The 18891-nt window shown below is 43.1% G+C and overlaps 2 protein-coding genes across 6 annotated transcripts in view; one reads left to right on the forward strand and one right to left on the reverse strand.

Annotated features, from left to right (window-relative positions):
* Positions 1-18766, reverse strand: crlf3 (cytokine receptor-like factor 3). The gene is made up of 9 exons (XM_040156507.1): positions 18669-18766; positions 12590-12717; positions 8429-8636; positions 8046-8133; positions 7267-7444; positions 6929-7157; positions 5487-5625; positions 5138-5250; positions 1-4320 (listed from the first exon to the last, which is right to left on the reverse strand). Exons 2-9 carry the CDS (start codon positions 12704-12706, stop codon positions 4055-4057), a joined length of 1338 nt encoding a protein of 445 aa, XP_040012441.1. The 5' UTR covers positions 12707-12717; positions 18669-18766; the 3' UTR covers positions 1-4054.
* Positions 7772-18891, forward strand: part of LOC120805943 (mpv17-like protein) — a 23529-nt gene continuing 12409 nt past the window's right edge. The window contains exons 1-4 of one of the 5 annotated variants that reach the window (XR_005709615.1): positions 7772-7861; positions 7946-8209; positions 8400-8675; positions 11071-11118. The gene's annotated coding sequence lies outside the window, so the exon portion shown is untranslated. Of the gene's footprint in view, positions 8210-8290; positions 8343-8399; positions 8676-11070; positions 11119-18891 lie in introns of those variants that run through there. The other 4 variants (XR_005709611.1, XR_005709613.1, XR_005709612.1 and 1 more) reach the window with 4 other exon arrangements.

Genomic DNA, 18891 nt, shown 5'->3' on the forward strand with positions numbered 1-18891 from the left:
TTTTTTGTTTGTTTGTTCGTTTCGATGCCAAACATTTCCAGCTTCCCCAGAGTCGGGTTTTTTTTTTTTTTTGCTTTTCTCTTAGATCACAGTAACCTGAGGCTCTTTGGGTTTTAGACTGTCGGTCGAACAAAACAGCACATTTGAAGGCGTCACCTCGGACTGTGGAGGCGTTTTGTCGCTGTTTTCTGTCGTTTGAGAGACAAAACGATTCATCAACTACTTAGAAATAACGGTCAGTGGCAGCCCTGGTTACAAACAATTAAAATATTCTACGGGATCCGTTAAAGGAATTAAAGACCAAAGGAGGAAGCGTCACGTTTTCCAGGCCTTTGTTTTTCTGCTGTTCACGGGTCAAACGGCGTCTCCTATCTGGTATCCTCACATTAATCTGTCTCTGATGACCCAGCAGGAGCAGCCGCCTCCGGCGACCGAGCGGGGGTCGTCTCTCACGTTGGTCAGTGACCATCAACCATCGCTCGTGAAGCAAACGCTCACCCTCCCGTTCAGGCGGCAGGATTGTCGACACGGTTCAAGATTGTCGATGCGAAAACAAACAAAAAAAACAGGGTAAGAGCTGGTGATTCGGAGAAACGGCTCCATTATTTGAAAGGCAACAGTTCAACCTAAGGGCAAAGTTTGCTTCTACAGCCCAGATCGCCACCTGTCTGTCCGGAGTTGTCAGCTGTTGAACAGCTTTTCTCCGTCTTCACAGAGACAGTCAAGGATTTCAGTTTGACGTGAAAAAAAGAACTTTACTCGCTTCTTCCGGTTCTTACAGCCACATCTCTTTTTTTTTTCTTTTTCTCGTCTCGACCTGTGTCTTCATCTCAGGACCAAAGGCTGGTCGTCTTCATGTTCTGTTCTTTTTTATTCCCCCTCATTTCATCGGTAGGAGTTGTTCCTCTCTGAGACAAAGAGGCGTCTCACAAGAACACAGGACATGTTCTCGAGAGATGATATAATATTCTGTTGGGATTTCAATATTCAAAGTTAAATGAGCAAATTTTTAAAAAAAAGAAGAAGAAGAAGAAGAAGAGAACACTTCTTTATGGCGAGATGACAAAATACTTAAAGCCAGATCCAAAGGTAACTGGCTGAAAATAGTAACAAACATAAAACTAACAAAACTAATAGAAAGCTGAGCTGGCTGAACTAAACTTTTCCAAAGCGTCTGCTTCATTGCCTTTGTAGAGACGTTGCCGTAGCCAAAAACCCCGGAGAAACTCTCACGTTCTTTTCAGCTTCTGACTGGCGACAGCCGAAGCTGCTAAATCCGCCTCTTCCCAAGCACTTCTCAAGCTCCTAATTGGCTCGGACGACGTCAGGTGAGTCACACGAGGGTAAACTGGCCTAAGTACGAAGCCGTGAAAACAATGAAACTACCAGGGAAAATACGAGACACAAAGGAGCAACTTTCCGGTTTGCAGGGTTCCTGTAGAGTTCACCGGGTTAGAGACAGAAATTTAAGACCTGTTTCACCATCATAACTTCCTAGGAACTACAATTACTTATCATTACAATGGATTGATGGATTAACTGATTATAAATAATAATAATATAAAAAGATTGAAAAAAATTTTTGTGTCATTTTTCAAGGAAAAATGTCAAACACTTGTTGGTTTTAGCTACAAAATGTAAAGATTTGCTGCTTTTTCTGGTCACATACACCAGTAAATGAAATACCCTTGAGTTTTGGACTGATGGACGGAAAAACCAAAAAAACACAACAAAACAAACATTGATGTGAGACTTTTGTAAATGAAATGTAAGTCTTCTCAATACTTGAGGCTTTAAGGGCTTTTCCAGACCTGCAGATCCCCTGTATTTGTGCGACAACAGGACAAATGCAGTCGTCGCATTAGGTGAGACACAATTATCGGTCTGAATCTTTCAACTGCCTTTGTTTTCTGAGGCTTGCGGTGTTGCGGCTTCGCGACGTCCCGCTGGCTGCTGGGCTCCACTCAGGCTGGATTCAGCCCATTTCCCCAAACCTCTCAACATTCAGTCCAAAACTTCAGTCACGCAGGTGACACGCAGGCGACACGCAGGCGACACGCAGGGTGGGTTGCGGGGTTTTTTTGGTGAACTGTCCCTTTAAACGTTTGCAGCAGCAGGATTAAGACGCAAAGAAAAATACAGGAGGAGGTGAGACTTTCACAGTGACGGTTTTTATGTTTAAAAAAAAAAGAGAACAAAACCCAGCAGGTTCAACAGTTCAAAACCTTTAAGAGGCAGTGGCAGATTGTCTGCTCCCAAAAACACATCCCGTGGCCTCCAGGGAACAGTGTGCGTGTGTGTGTGTGTCCTAACAGGCTGTGGTTTCATCTACAGAAGTTGTCAAACTGTTACTATGGCTAAATGAAGACAATGCATAGATAAAACTCCCATCCAAACTCTTCCCCTGCTCACAGGGGATGCCAAAAAATAAAAATAAAAATAGCTGTAAACAACGGCCCCCCTTATCAGAAGGCCCAGGAAACTTAAACAAAACAAACCAAAAGCCAAGAAGATGCCGTGAACACAAATGTGTCGGTCCTCCCGACGCAGCTCCCTGAAGAAAAGCGACCAGTTCCTGCTCAACGTTTGTGAGACTGCTCTGATCGACGGGGTTTGCAGAGAGTCTGGAAAAAAAAATCGGGATCAATCACGTCCCTTTCCTCGGAGGGCAGGGACCCTCCCGGTCATAGTCAGCCTGTTTACATGCACAAAAGAAACCAAGTGACTCAGAGGAAGCAGGCTACTGAAAAATAAGAAAGGCGATAACCGGGTGTTCGGACCAAAAACAGCCCGGCGGCTTCACTGGTGGAGGCAGTGAGACGAGGTTAAAGGGCAGAAATGCACCATTCACATTAGAAAGTCTTCTACCCAGAATGTGCGCTTGCATGCGGCAGGTCAGCTCGCCCCGTTTTGGAAGCGCGGCTGTGTTATGTCAAAATGCTCGCTGATTTTTTTTTTTTTTCTTCCCCCCCCTCGTCTGTGTCGGAGCATTTGGAGCAACAACTCAGCGAGAGGACTGTAGCTAGCGCGAGCAGTTATCACAGTGATGGCTTTCCCCTCTGTGAAGTCTGTCAGGCACGCGTGTTAGAGCTGATTGGAAACGGACTTCTCGGACATCGTTGTTTCTCCAGAGGAAGTCAGGTTTCTCTAAGTCCTGACAACAGAAACCAGGTTTGTTGAACAAGTGAAAGATTCATTTTACTGCAGAAACCCAACAGCAACCAAGTTACTTATGTGCATGTAAACAGACTGAATCTGTGCCTCTGAGCCAAAGAAACAAGCTGCTGCTTTTGACGAAATAAACAGAACTAAAACTCTGGTAAATGCAGCAGGACGCTCTTTAAAACTTGTCTGCCGCCCTGTTCATCTGTTCTGCTGCTGCAAAAATATTCCCTCTGGAGCACCATCAATGACAGCTTTACCCTGCGTTGCCCTCTTTGGGTCAGGGGTTAGGAGGCTGAAGAGTGTGAAAAAGGCTACGGTTTTTACTTCACTGGGCCCCAGAGGAAATAGGTTTTGCAGTAGTAGGCTGCAGGAGTCTTTGAGGATTAGTCTTCACAGCGGCTTTAAATTCTGTTTAACAACGCGCTGTGTTTCTTAACGTTTCACTTCTATTTGTGCCTCTCGTCGCAACCTCTCCGCTGCTGCTTTGACGTCGAGATCTGGCGAAGTTGAACTGTTTTCCAGGACATTCGCTGGCCAGTTTTGTCCCAGGAATTTTCCGTGTTTGGAAAGATACGTGAAGGAATTGCAGGATTTCCAGGCTTCGTGGATAATTACTGACGAATGTTGTGGGCAGCCGCTGATGTGGAGAGCCGACCTCTGAAAGTTAGCCGTTGTTGAGTTGAGGACCATTCAGGGAAGAAATGACTGATTTTCCTATTTTTCCAGACTTTGCAGCCGTCCTGTCAGAGCTTCGGATGTAAAAGGAAATAGAACAGAAGAAAACAGATGAAACTGAAGACAACGGAGCCCGTGTGAGGAAACTCTTAAACTCCAGCAGACTGAAGGATCCGCTCTTGCTTTTCTCTTTTAAAACTGAGCGACGGAACCCTTAGAACACAAGCACTTTCCAGCCGGAGTGGACGAAAGAGCAGCCGAAGAAGAGGCAGTCCACGGCCTGGTCCACCAGCCAATCAAACACCACCTCCCGGTTCCCCGAGCCAATGGTCACCCTCAGCTTGAAGTTGCCCCCCTCACTCAGGTTATTGTTGCTGACGGGAAACAGGTTCACCACTTCCATGTCAAAGGTCACGGCGGAGCCCATGATGATGGCGGGCAGCTGGTTGGTCATCTCTTTGCCGTTTACAAATACAGCCCCTACAGCAGAGAAACACGGATACACAACTGCTCCATCACTTCAGGGGAACAGACTCAACAGTATCACAGACCTTTTTATCAGCAGCAGCGTGTTAAATACTCACGTCATTTAATCAGAGTTAAATCTGTAAAGTAGCCTTAAGAAACCCCCTCCCCCACTGCACTAATGGCCGACAATTTCCGCTGCCTTCCAGAACTGACAATCTAATATCTACACCCACTTCACGCCGTGCTCTTGTTCCACTTGTGGCACCGTTAATGTCAACCTCCCTCTGTCCCCTCCCTCTCCGGACGACGCCCAGCTTCCCACTGCGCCCGCGGGCCAGGCCGCTCGGATCGGGTACGTCCTGTACAAACAGGGCACCGGAGGCCTGCTTAAGCAACTCCTGAACGGCATTCTGAAGTGAGCCGTTATTGATCCACTGATACCAAGATATTAAAGCGAGCTAAGTTTTCTCCATTACATGAAACCAAAAACAGTAACTTTAGTTTTATCACTATTGAGCATCGGCTTCGGTTTCAGCTTCAGTCCGACAGTTTACCCATATGTGTGTAGTTTATCCAGTTAATAAAAATGGCATCTTGTTTGCTTCTCCCACCTTCTCTGAACACCGCCCATGTAAACCATGTGACACCACCTTTGTTGACAAGTCAAATGATGCCTAAATAATGTGCATATCGAGATCAGATCCCAACGCGGGCGCAACGAGAACGCATTTGAATAGCAGTTGGATCGGATTTCTTTATCCAGGTAATGAATCCAGATACAGATCTTAGGTTAATAGCAGGTGTAAATGGGGCCTTTGTGTCAGCATACCATTGGTGGAAATGCAGACGGCCTGGTCTCTCTGAAGTGACTCTGCCCCCCTCCCGCTGTCCACGCACACGCCCAGACTGTCCCTGCGATCCATCTGACTGGCTGCAGAGATCCTACAAACACAAAATATGAGACGCACAAGTTACATCACTGTGAATGAGTCCAGGAGAAAAAGGAAAGAGTCAACATATTATACACTAATTTGAAAATTTGCTTCAGCCCTGGAGAAACACAACTACAGCTGTAAAAATAAGGCATAAATAAATCTACAAGTGTTTGAAAGGGTCCCGGTGTATTTACTGTATATTTGTGTGAGTGTGTGAGTGTGTGTGTGTGTGTGAGTGCGTACTTGAAGGTCAGCGTCTGGCCACAGAAGTAGGTGGGTGCGTTGGAGTAGAGGACAGGGCAGCGCGACTGGGAGGAGTCATTGCGCAGGGCGATGTTTCTCCTGCTGCTCAGGATGTAGCCCTCGGTGCCCGGACACCACTCTGTTATAATGAAAGAACAGACAAACGCACGCACACACACACACACACACACACACACACACGCGCACACGCACACACATTAATGACTGTAATTTTCTGGCTGTTTAGTTTCATCATTATTTAATCCGTCTGTGAAGCGGGGGGTTAAAAAGACTGTATCTGATGTGTTTTTCTGTTGCTAAATTCCGGCAAATGAAGGTTTTTGATTTTTATGTTGTAACTGTAAATATCTAAGCGTATGTAGCTATTCAACTATGGAGTGAAGAATCCTTGTATGAGTGCTTTCTGTCTCCTTTGTGTTATGTCCCCCTACCCGCTCAGAGACTACTTCTCAAAACGTGGACAAATAAAACCGGAACTGCCTTCATCAGCAGACACCACCGGGGCAGGCCTCACCGCCCCGTCAATGGCGATCGGTTTAGTCGATCCTCCTGGACTTTGTAGTACTCCTCAGTGCATTTCAGTTGAATGGTAATTCTCATTGTCAGAGCCGTATCAGGACGTCTGTATCTGCGGTGCTTAGTTACTACGAATGCAGAGCCGTCTCTTCCTGCCGCTCTGTTTCAGCTTTCAGAGAGACTTTCATTATGATGCAACGGCAGGAAATGCATCGCTCTTGACACCAAAGTCAGCGGTGTCACCATTCCTCACTGCTCTTTTCCACTCTTACTGGGTTTTTTTGGAGTGGATCAGTTTTAAATATTGCAGGGAGGAAGAAGAAAACAAACAGCGTGCTGTTAGAATGACCTGGAGGCAAAAGCGCAGGTCAGGAGAACCAACTCACATCTCACACACCACCAACACCTTCCTTAGCACTGTATTACCGATCTGTTGCCTAAGATCCGCTGCATTTTGCATGTGCCAGTCTTTCACATTCGAAGGTGTGTCTTCTAGGCTGGTTCGGGGTGAAGAGGAGGGTCTTTGATTTCATGCCGTGCCTTAGTTTCCCCTTGACAAAATGTGAAACTAGTCAGTGATTGCCACTCTAGAGCTCTTGAGAATTCATGTGTGTTTGTAATTCAGTGAAAAGACCCTTAAACAGCATTTTGCCAGTTGTTAACTTATGTTCTCATTATGAATCAACGTCACGTGTGTCATGTCCAGTTGCTCAATGTCCAGCTCAGCAGCTCTATCAACACAATCAACAAGTATCTTCTTTTTCTGTTTCCCGCTCTGAGCCGGTTGTGTGCAGGGCCAGAGATCATTTCAATATTTCTACCTCTGCACCTCCACTTCAGCCCTTTAAAAAAAAAAAAAGTTACCGCGCAGCCCTGCGTGGGTCGGGTGACAGGTCTTCACCTACCATGCGGTGCGAGCGTGGTGTATCCTGTCTGTGGGATGCTCCAGGGGCTCCACTCGGTGCGACCCTCCCCACGGGCGCAGACCCTGAACAGATAATCTGTGTGCGGGTCCAGGTGGAGAACCAGAAACTCACACTCCCGTCCAATGTAGGAATCCTCATACTGGCTCCCCCCGCTGCCAGACCGCCGGTGCTGCAGCCGATAATCTGCTGCTGCAAAGTCCTCGTCCACCTGACGCACACATAAAACAACAAGGTTTCAAGTACTTCACATGCACATAAACATTTTCACGATGTATGTGAGTAGCTTCTTCATATTTGTGTCCCTTTCCCTTGCAGACCTTACACCAGCGGACCAGGATACCGCCCGGTCTCTCCTGTAGCTCCTCTATCTGGACGGGCGGGTGGGAGGCGACAGAGCCGTGGCGGGAAACCCGGTCCCTCAGCAGCCCCAGCAGGGAGTCGTCCAGCTGGGCTGAAACACAGGGCACGTCCACCAATGCTGGTACCTCTGGTAGACTGGAAAACACACATAGAACCAGTTAGAGAATAATTCAAGAATGGATAACTGCAAACTGGTGATACAAAGCACCAGGAAGTACCACTATTTCTGTAAAGGACGGTTACAGGGGGATTTCAGACCACAGTACAGTGTTACACATAGCAGGTGGTTCGTTTTGCCTAATTGAGCGTGTGACGCCCCTCCCACTGTCTTGGAGGTTGCCCTGGCAAACCTCGGCAGGCAGTGGGTTGACACAGGAGGGTCGTCAGCTGATGCGGTTCACCTGGGCCATCCACATGGGCCGGACCATAAAAGCCGACGTGCTCACTTGCTCTCTCTTTCAACTGCTGACGTCCACCTTGCATCAGCTTCTTCTGCTCCTCCTCATAAAACACCACCACAGCACACATCCCACTCACCCGTGCACCGACTCTGTGGGTAAACTTGCTGCTCTCCGCACCACACTGATCATTTGTGTTACCTTTACCAACAACCAACAAAAATTGGTTTGTTTTTAGTGTAACCTTTGCATGGACTCCCCTTCTTGTCACATTCCCTGAGCCAGTCTGTGACAAGGGAAATGCCTGCAGCCATAAAGAGCGTGTCTGTGTCCAGTACCTGTCCAGTTGGATATGCATGGCCTTCTTAGTGAAACTGCCCAGTTTGTCCTCCTTCTCCCCAAGACCGCAACGCAGAGCTGCTTCCCCTGGAGAGGGAGAGAGAGAGAGAGAGAGAGAGGCTATATTTAACTCACTTCCTTTCTTATCTGATTGGAACTCAGGGTAACTATGCAAATTATTTTCTCAACTAATCAGTTTAGCCGAAAAATAAATTTTAAATGTCTTGTCTTGAATGGCCAACAGTCCAAAACCCAAAGAAATGTATTTTAGTATCATGTATCAACAGCAAGAAGATGTGAGTAACAGGCAGAAAACAACCCTTCTCCATGAAAAAAAAATAAATGTTTTACAGATGGTTGCAGAGATTTTAGGATGACCCACCCTCTCTCAGCAGATCGTCGGCCTGGGCCACCCCGTGCTCGATGAGGCTCTGACAGTCATCCAGCGGTTTGACGCTGTTGGCCTCGATGGTGTCCACCTCAGCCAGCAGGGCAGACAGCCGCTCCGTCAGCAACCGCGTTGCTGCTGCCTGCAGCTCTGCAAAGTGCCTCCGGAGGGCCTCACGGGCCTGACCTGAGCTTCCCCGAACCTACAGAACAGAGAGAAGAGGAACAAGGCAAAAGAAAAGGTGAGGATGTGAGCCTGTGGGGTCGAATGCGGTGGCTAACGATCTAGTCTGGACTGTCTCAATGTCCTGGAAGTTTGTTAAAAGACAAGTTTACTGCACCCAGAAAAGTCCTCTCAAAGAGGGTCTGTTTATGCAATTTCAAAACTAGACAGTTTTTATTTGTGACTGTTCTGCTGATTGGCTTCTTAATCAGTCGATTCATTGTTTGGTCTATGAAAAAGGTCAGAGAAATGTTGAAAAGTGCCCTTCAAGATTTCCCAGAGTCCAGAGTAATGTCTCATTGAGTTTCCAATGATATAAAACGGAGAAAAGCAGCAGCTCCTCACATCAGAGGAGCTGGAGACAGTGTTTTGCGTTTTCTTTTTTTTGCCCAGGAAATGATGAATCGATTATCAGAATAGATGCTGCTTGGTTTCATGTCGATCAACTAACCGATTAATCAGTGTATTGAGATTTTTCTGCAGGATTCATTACTTCAGTGCTGAAAAAGTTAGTACTTTTTAATCAGCCTCTCTTAAAAAGTACTGAGTGGTGCTAAAAGGACAACCAAAGAGTGTTTCTGCTGGTCAATCATTGTCCAGAGCAGAAAATTTTGACGACTACTTGAAAGATTGTCGGGACAGTCAGTGTAGACAGTTTTCTTGTTTACAAACAACTGAGGATGTTCCCACAGGATTACAGCTGCAACAATTAATTTCAGTTTTTATTTATTTAAAAAAAAAAAAAAAAGCTTAGTGGTTTCTGAAAACAGCTGGTCAAACGGGATGACGTAGTGCAAAGGTTGGGGATATTTTCAGCGGTGGATTAACACCTATTTGAAGCTCCTGTCAGTATTTTGGGCAGCAGAAGGCTGTTGTTAAAAAGTTCTTGGACAACAATGGAGCTCTGTGGCACAGAGGAATAAGACACAAGACAGTACATAGTATCAGGCTTTAGATACAGAGGCACTACTACTATTACTACTACTACTACTACGCCTTAAGGCCAGGTCATGGTTTTCGCTTGCCCTCGGATGGACGTGGACTGCACACTCGACAGACACACCTCTATCCATACACTACAATCACACACAGTGCAGATAGTCCAGCAGACTCCAATTTCTGCACGCAGACGTCCGCAGAGGGTCTGCGCGGACCGTCGTGGACTTGCAGACCCGGAAACTATGAATTGGACCATAGAAAGTCTCAGCACAGTCTGCCCTCACTGACAAGTAGCTTGTCAGGAAGCTTGATGCTTTGTCATCAGAGGTAGAGGTTGTTTCAGTTCCTCTTTCCAAATCACAATTTTATACACAAGTTTACACACACACACACACACACACACACACACACACACACAAGCCCAACGATTTCACAATGAGCATACAGAGAGCGAGAGAGAGCGAGAGAAAGAGAGAGAGAGCAGGAAACGGATGGCTGATTGACAACTGCTGCACTGATAAAGGGCTACAGTATGACTGAGTGGGAAACACACACTGGGTTTTTGCCAGAATACACACTGAACTGTGTGTGTGTGTGTGTGTGTGTGTGTGTGTGTGTTTGTGTTGCGTTGCAGACACAGAACATTTTCCACCGGCGACAATGCATCACTTCCTGACGACTATCAGTCCGACACAGACAGCCAATGATCAATATTTTGGCGTAGGTAAAATAATAGTCAAACTAAAACAAATAACCAGAGATCATCAAATAATTTCTCAAACATGGGAGGAGATGATCTGACATCAGCCCAAAGAGACAGTTTTCCCAAATGTTTGGAAAACTCCTCTTACAAAGACGAGACGTTGCAGTGATGGTATTGTCTAGAGATTTAACACACACACACACACACATTCTGTTATCTCCTTTCTTATTCTCATTGCGTGTGTGTGTGTGTAACATTTCCTGAGTTCCTAAAATCTGGTTGTGAGCCATCCCTGCTGTGGAGAAGAAAAAAAGGGGGGGTTATGGGAAAGAAACCCCACCCCATATTTGATCCAAAATAATGTATGATGGAACAGCTGGGACTGGGCAGAGGGAGGGTCAGACACACAAACGCAAAAAAACTTGTGTGTGGGACTTCTGAAGTAATTTAAAGTGCACTTTTCACTGTACTTCATATATATCTCCATACAAAATCCATAAATAGTCAATGTGGCTGCGGATTGAAAAAAATTACTGTGCAAGAAAGCTAGCCGCACGATGAAATTAGATTATTTTAAAACTACACCAACAGTGATTTTTAGTTTTAGTTTTCTTGAGAGCAGGAGAAACAAGTTGTGACCATATTGACATATCACCTTTTAAGCTGATATGGTGTTATCAAACTGTCGCTTATTTACACATCCAGCTGTTACGGAGAAACATTATTGTTCATCCACTTGATTAATCTAAGTCCAGTACTCCCTCTCTTTTAGCTCTGTTTTTGGTCCCCACCTGCTCCTGAGGGAAACATCTGGCTCTTCAGCTGCTAAATGCTCCGCTATGTTCACCAGCTGGTCCCTGACTGTGTCTGTCTGCTGTTTGCTGCTGAGCAGGTAGTGGACGGTGGGTTTTCACAGATGTTTTTGTTAAAAATATCGAATATAGCCGCTTTAAATAACGTTGAAGTAGGAGTGCACTGCTAAGGACTTTTAAAGGGTCATACAAATACACACATGAAAAATCGATAAACCATATTGACTGACTGTGTAAAAACAATTTGTGGTTTTATGAGGGGACACAGTCAACAATGATGATCATACTCTAGGAAGTCACTGCTCCTGAAAACCCAAACAACACCTAAAAACACAAGTTTACACGTTTTGGATGGATTAAAACAAACAAAATACACGTTACAATGGCAAGCTGGAAGATTTCAGTCCTGGTTGGTTTGGCGACACCTGTAGTTACTGGAGGTAACGGCGAAATACGTTTTAATACTACAGGTCACAGAATTCTGTCGTTTGAATAAATAAGAAAATATTTGGCTTTTTTCCAATCAGCTTTCAGAATTTTAAAAAAAAAAAAAAAAAAAAAAAAAAAACTTTATTCAAATTTTATTTTATACAACAATCTGAAGGTGTTCAGTTTAGCCTAAATCCTTAAGTTCATTTGTATTTCTAAAAAATTTTCAATGTGGAGTCATCTTATCCCGACTCAGCAGTGAATGTGTCTCGGAGGGAGAGAGGATGACTTCTTTCTCTTTCCCTTTGGATATTTAGAGGAGAATGTCTGTCTGCTTTTCACATTCTCCTTCTCCCCGCAGTTATCCTGCTAGACCAGCTTCAAACCCTGGCACTGGCACACTTATATAAGTGACTAGTAAGGCTTGGTATCAAACCTCAATAATTTCTGATGACTGACCAATTTGTGTCTCCAGCCACTTGATTCGAAAATAAATACTGAAAGTTGGCATGCAGTGTCTGGACACATCCCCTTTTTTTTTTTTTTTTTTTTTTTTTGGACAAGAATCTGGCCTGGTCCCTCTCCTCTCTTTCTCTTCCCTCATCTCTCCTAAGGCTTTCTGTCTGTCCATAGCAACAGGAAATAGCAGCATTGTTTACTGTGACCAACTGGACAGGTAAATCTAGACAGCGGGAGGAAGGAAGAGATAGCACAGAAAGAGAGGGAGAATATACTCTCCTGGGATTCATTTGGGTCAGAGGCTAACACAGTTCATACTGTCCTGCCCTGCTTGAGTTTATATGTAAGACAGAGTGCATTGAAACAGACGAAGATGGCGGTTAGGGTGGAAAATCCATCATATCTCAAGAGGCCAACATTGGCTGCAGTAATATGAGCCCTTTTCCCTTCAACAGAGAAGTGAACCAGAAAGATGACTCTAAAGAAGTTAAGAACCGAAACATAAGGTGCTTTCCACATGACCAAATGGTTGTGCTATCCGCTCTGTTCAGTCTATTTTAGATCCGTAGAGGTGTGAACAGAGTGCAGTACCTGTTTGCGGGCCTGGTTGAGGCCATGCAGGCGCTGCTGGAGTTCACTGCGGTAGTTCTGCGCCGCCTCGATGCTTTCTTTCGCCTCCTGCAGCAATACGTCCACCTCCACAGACATCCTCCCGCCTCCTGACACACACGAGAGAGGAATATTTACAACACACAACCATGCAGCATAACCTGAACCAGACACCAAGAAACTCCCATATTTAGTGAGATCACAGTGTTAAATGACTGCAGCAAAATGTATCAGCCCGTGTCCTGGACGAATTCCACTATTTTCTGACATTTTATAGACTAAAGTAATCGAGAAAATAATCGGCAGATTCATGGATAATGAAAAGACTCTTTAATTGCAGCCCGTAAACACAAGATGCGTGTCCTGTTGAGGACTACAGCTCTTCTGCTGAAAGAAAGATGGGTCAGACTTGGTTACAATTGTTAGATATGTCCAACTCAGTTAGTCTTATCTAAAGTATGTTCTCCAGTGGAGCCTGGAAATCGTGCAGCATTGTTTGCTATGTTTTATCTTTGGATTTTGTCCAGCCAATTGTTGAAAAGTGAGACGGGAGCAGAAGCTCTGCAGTTTTAAATGAAGTCATTACCTTGTTTTATTTAATTTATAATTCAAGTAACTTGGTGTTTACTCAATCTGTACTTTAACTTCATTATTTACTCTGATGTTGCAGCGAACACAGGGCACGTAGGTGCTTTTATTATGGAAACAGCCCGCTGTGTTCCATAAATTGTTCTGACTATTGATTATTAATGTGGCCGACTATCGATTAAGGAAACCGCTTAAAATTTGCATCCCGAATGTGGCGCCATCAATAACCTGCATCCTCCACTACAAAAACTACAAGGTACAACACTACATGCAGAGCATTGTGACTGATTTGAGACATGTGGTAACGAGAAAACCACTTCCTCCAGCAACCATCCAACCAACCAACCAGTCAGTTGAAAACACTACTTTATGCTTGACTTGGTGTCAGCGCCCAGCAGCGTGGGATTAGGCTGTTACTGACCTTTAAATAAAATGTGGAAAAAAAAACTGCTCAGTGTGGTTCACCTGATACAACGCAAACCACCTTTGCAAAAATAAATTCACAAACTAGGTGCACTTATTATGCAATACGGACCCCTGAATAAACCCAGGGAAACCTGGTTCTAGCACAGAACAAAGTAACATCAACATGTTGATGAGCTTATCTAGTTTCAAAACAACAGGCCTGTCAGCTGTAACTACAGTGTTAACAGCACCACAGTCACAAACACAGCTGCATTAGACTGCCTCTAAACATTTATGAGAGTTTAAAACTGAACATTTACAGCAATATGACGCACTGAGAAACTTTCCCAACAGGTTATATGAGAAAATTCATTAAAGTAACGAAGCTAGAGTACCTCTCACTGCTTTTAACGGACAATCCTCTGCTACACGTCTCTGAATATTAGTTGTAAAGTACCAGTTTGGGTTTAAGACTGGAAAATACTCAACAACACACTTGAAATAAAGTGCCGCAACACCAAACTGTAACGGCATCATTTCACTTCTAAAACAGGTGGTTGCAAGTAAACTTTCATTAAACAGTATCATGAAATATTCAAATATATTACTGATACACTTCTTTGAAGTTGACTGCACCATCCTACCCAAAACCTCCAACTGAACTTGACATTAAAAACGGGCAAAACAGCATGGAAACCTCTGTTCACCCTGCATACAGAAAGAAACTGAATATGACACAAATCTCCTTTTGCACTACCCTAAATGCCTTCCTGTCTCAGATGTCTATTTTTGGTGAAAGAATCAAGGGGACTTAAAAACTCTGACAGATTATTTTTTAATGATGAAATGAACGATTTATCATTTAGCTCATTACAATTTTGAATTTTTCATGTGTGACTAGGGATTTTTCAATTAATGCATTTTGTAGCAGTTCTTTATCGTTTTTTTTTTTTTAAATAATCTTATTCATCTGAGTTCTTATTTAAATATGCGAGAGATATGGCCACATGTGATTGTCGTGCAGATATAACATTCTGTATGTGACTTTAAAAGGGCTTCCCATAACAAAATAATTCAATCTTCAAATAGTTAAGTCTTCACATGATGAAGGCTTTAAAATTAACTTTCGTTAACAGTCAAGTCTTTGATAACAGCTACAACTTTTTAATAAAAACTCATCAGGCGATACCATGTTGGACTAAAACTTTGTAATCTCACACAGCAGGTGTATCCAGATCCTCTAATATGAAATCAATCTCTCGCTCAGCTTCGTCTTCCTCGGAGCTGAAAGTAGTGACACAGCCTCGTCTCCTGCTGTGGTTGGCCACGCTTCCTTTACAGCATCTAAAGAGGAAGTCGCTAACAGGCTTCATGCTTCTGCCACATACAGTGTGCACAGTATCATTATGTGGACCAGGAGGGCATCTTATATTACACTATGGTATAAATAGCGTCTCAACATTAAATCTAAAATTAGTTAATGCAGGTCCAAGAAAACAATTAGCTACAAGATAAATACAGTTAATCACCACCTTTTATAAACTTTACTTGCCGTCTATACAATGATAAACAGCTTTGAACAGCCCACTGATCACAAGATGTTATTTCATTATGACTACTCTCCAACAGTAAAGGATCTATTTTAGTGTGAATTTCAGATTTACACCAATTATATGTATGTATTATTATTATTATTATTATTATTATACATATTGTTGAATACCTAAAAGACAAAACCTGTAATTTATGTTGTTTTGTTGTAGGAACATTCTGATTGCTTGGGTCTTACCCATAATCTGATGCAGAGCTGCAAACTAACATAATTATTATCTCAGTTAATTGATTAATTGTTTCATTTCCTAAAAGCCCAAAGTTAATGTCTTCAGATTGTTTGTTTTGCCCCAAACCAAAAGATTTTCAGTTAACAATGATGTAGAAAACCGAAAAGTAGCAAATCCTCACAATCGAGAAGCTAGAAGCAATGACTCTTTATCTCATTTATCAAGCAAAAAGGCCAAACGATTAAGCGATTATCAAAATATTTGATCAGCTTCATCTGTGTGTCGGAAATTGAGTGTGTTTAGTTTAGCTTAGCACAAAGACTGGAAGCAGACGGAAACTGCTAGCGTGGCTGAATCAAAGCCCGTCACCGATCCATTATTTACATTTTTTTGTCAGTATCTCTCAAATAAACAAGATCCAGAATGTAAATAAGTCAGCTCTGAGGTTGCCGGAAGGTGGTTTGAAAGGTGAAGCGATGAGTCAACTATTCAAACACCAGACAATTACTCTGCAGCTATTTTGACAAGTTAAACTCTGAAGTCATATTTTTAAGCAAAAATACAGAGAAAAACTATTATTATAAACTAATATTTGCTGATTTCTTTTGTCCCCTGATACTTAACTGAATATCTTGGGTTTTTGTACAGTTGGTCGGACAAAACAAGACATTTTGAGACATCTTGTTTATTACTGAGAAATTATGATGGACATTTTACACCATTATTCGACATTTTAAGAGCCCAAACACTTCATTGAGAAAATAACTGGCAGATGTATCTGTAATGAAAATCATCATTAGTCGCAGCCACGAGTTTAATTGTTTTTCCACTTCTGATAGAGCTAAGCCAACAGTTTCCCCCTGCTTCCAGTCATTACATTTGTTTTAAAACCTCAAATATTGAAATTGACTTTGGCCTGTAAAATCCTGTATCAGTCAGGCTCTAATAGAATTGGTTGTTTATACAAAGTCCTTGAATGGACCTAAATTGAATGTCACAGAACATTTTCGTCGGTTGGCACACACAAGCAGTAAACTGTATATAAGCATTTCTACACACATGAATGCAAATGTAGAGCTGCAGAATTATGCAGGCATGCACTTGCGTGTTCACTTTGACAAAAAAAAAAAAAAACCCACCCACCACTAACATGGGTCCACCCCACTCTCACACTCCTTTCTTTCTGCTAACAGTGGCCAGAACAGCAGCCGCTTGTCCAGCCATAACAGCTATCCACAACATACACTGTTTTTCTTTTTCATCCTCTAAAAAGGGTGCTGGCCCTCTGTGCTTCTCTGTAATCCTGCGGTTTATAATCCCTCTTTCTCTCGAAAACCTACTAAAGACTAAGTGAATGACGGGCACTTAGCCAAGCAAACATCAAGCTAGTTTTCCTACAAAACAGTAAATCTCTTGTCTATTTGTGTGATACGGATGTATGAAACAGAAACCGCCTTCTGTCTTGATTTCTTTTATGCTTCTGGTGTAAATATGCAGCCAGACAATAACCAACAGTGTGCTTTTCGGAGTATTTAGGTCAACCTGCATGGGAAGATGTCCCACTGTCCCGCTTTCAGAGGTCTGTTAGACTGTTTACAGTGTCAGAAAAATGTGCTCCCTAAAACTGTAGTGAAACAACCTGGGGAAAACGTCTGACTCTTGTATGAAGTAAGAAATGTCCTATTACTCCAACACTGGAGTACTTTATAAGGGGTTTTGTGGTACTGCTTTTGTGTGTGTTTGCTTATTCGGGTTCACCATTCTGTGTTTTTTTTTATATTTCTCTTCACATCCATCAGCGTAATGGGTTCTACCTAAAAGTTTATGAAATGCTGTTTATGAAGCATTTAAAATACTGTATATCAGTGGGTACAATTTAACATGCCACTAACTTGACAAACCTACTGACTAAGGTTAAAATAACAGGGCTTCAACTAACTGTTTTCATGTCAATTAATCGTACGATTATTTTCTTAACTGTTGTTTATAAAATGTCAGAAAATAACATGATTTATGATGTCTTCAAAATGTCTTGTTTTGCCTAAACAGTTCAAAATCCACAGATATTCAGTTTACTACTATGTATTACACAGAAATGCGTTTAAATTCTCACATTTTGAGAAGCTGCAAGCAGGAAATGTTTGGCATTTTTGCTTACAAACTTATCCAAACACTTTGATTATCAAAATAGTTGCCAATTAATTTTCTGACGACTTATCAATGACTCGACTAGTTGTTGCAGCTCTAAATAATAATAATAATAACACGTTTGCACGTTGTTTGGATGTTGTAAAGCACCTGAATACTTCATGGTTCTATGACCCAATTTGAAGTCTCCAAGCTGCATGTGTGAACCAAATGTCATCAACAGGAGTTTAAAAGGCTGCAACTCCTTCAGGCACGCTGCACATGCTCTGACTAACAGCGAAGTTATGACAGGCATTCAAGCGCAGACCGACAATTATTATTAGAGCAGACCACTGACAAAACGAGACAACAGGAGACATCGGACAAGTCTCAACTCGCTCACAACTTCCGTATTATGTAGTCATTTTTCATCAAGTTCAACCTCCGCCCACCGGCATTGATTGGGACAGTCTAAGCAACATGTTAAATAATGTAAAATGCATAATTACAAAATTCACGCTGCATAATCCCTCGCATCCCTCGGAGGTCGATGGATCTAGTCCTGATGATCGCAATCTGTCTAGTCTGTGGAGACGACAACTCCCAAAACTCCGTTAAGAAATCTCGTATTTTTAATTTGGCGTCATTGTCAGCAAACCTACATAAATCACAATAATATAAGTGCAAGTTTTCCTAAATAAGTAATGTATTTAGGTAAATTCGGTGTAGAAACATTTCACCAAACGACAACCTTTATCCATGAAATATCAACTTCAATAGATAGTTCGCACTGCTAGTTAGGATGTATTTTGGTGGAAGAACATGATGACAATGACAGACGAACTAGCAGAAAAAGTTACCAGTATCAGCTGTAAATGAGATTGAAGGAGTGCCACTGGGGTAGCGGAGAGTTGATATAAAGCTACGGGTTATGAAAAAAAAAAAAGAATTTGCCAAGTAGCGAGACGACATTACTACATCTTAACGGAGTTTGTGGTTAACTTCTCTCAATAACGTTACAAAACAGAGTTTGGGCTAGCTTGTGGCCAAAAGACAATGAAAGTCGGGACGTTGCTGGGAGAGCAAACGACGGCAAAATCGGAGAAACTAAAAGCCCCCCCCCTCCACTTCTTATGTGGGGAAAAGGTTTTCAGACGTACCTGTTTTAGTGCTTTCTGGTGGCCATTTCGTTCCCGAAACTTGTGAATCAGCTCGAAGCCGCCGCCACACCACCGCCGCTAGATACGATGGAGTTCTGTGCTCACGTCCAAAAAAAACGACACTTCCGAGGCTTTGATGACAACAGCCAATCACAGGCAAGATCCCTTCGAGCGACAAGAAAGTTAGCCAATTGGATCGCTATACGCTCCCTCGTCCCCGCCC

This window comes from Xiphias gladius, chromosome 3, assembly GCF_016859285.1.
Source record: "Xiphias gladius isolate SHS-SW01 ecotype Sanya breed wild chromosome 3, ASM1685928v1, whole genome shotgun sequence".
Classification (NCBI taxonomy): Eukaryota; Metazoa; Chordata; class Actinopteri; order Istiophoriformes; family Xiphiidae; genus Xiphias; species Xiphias gladius.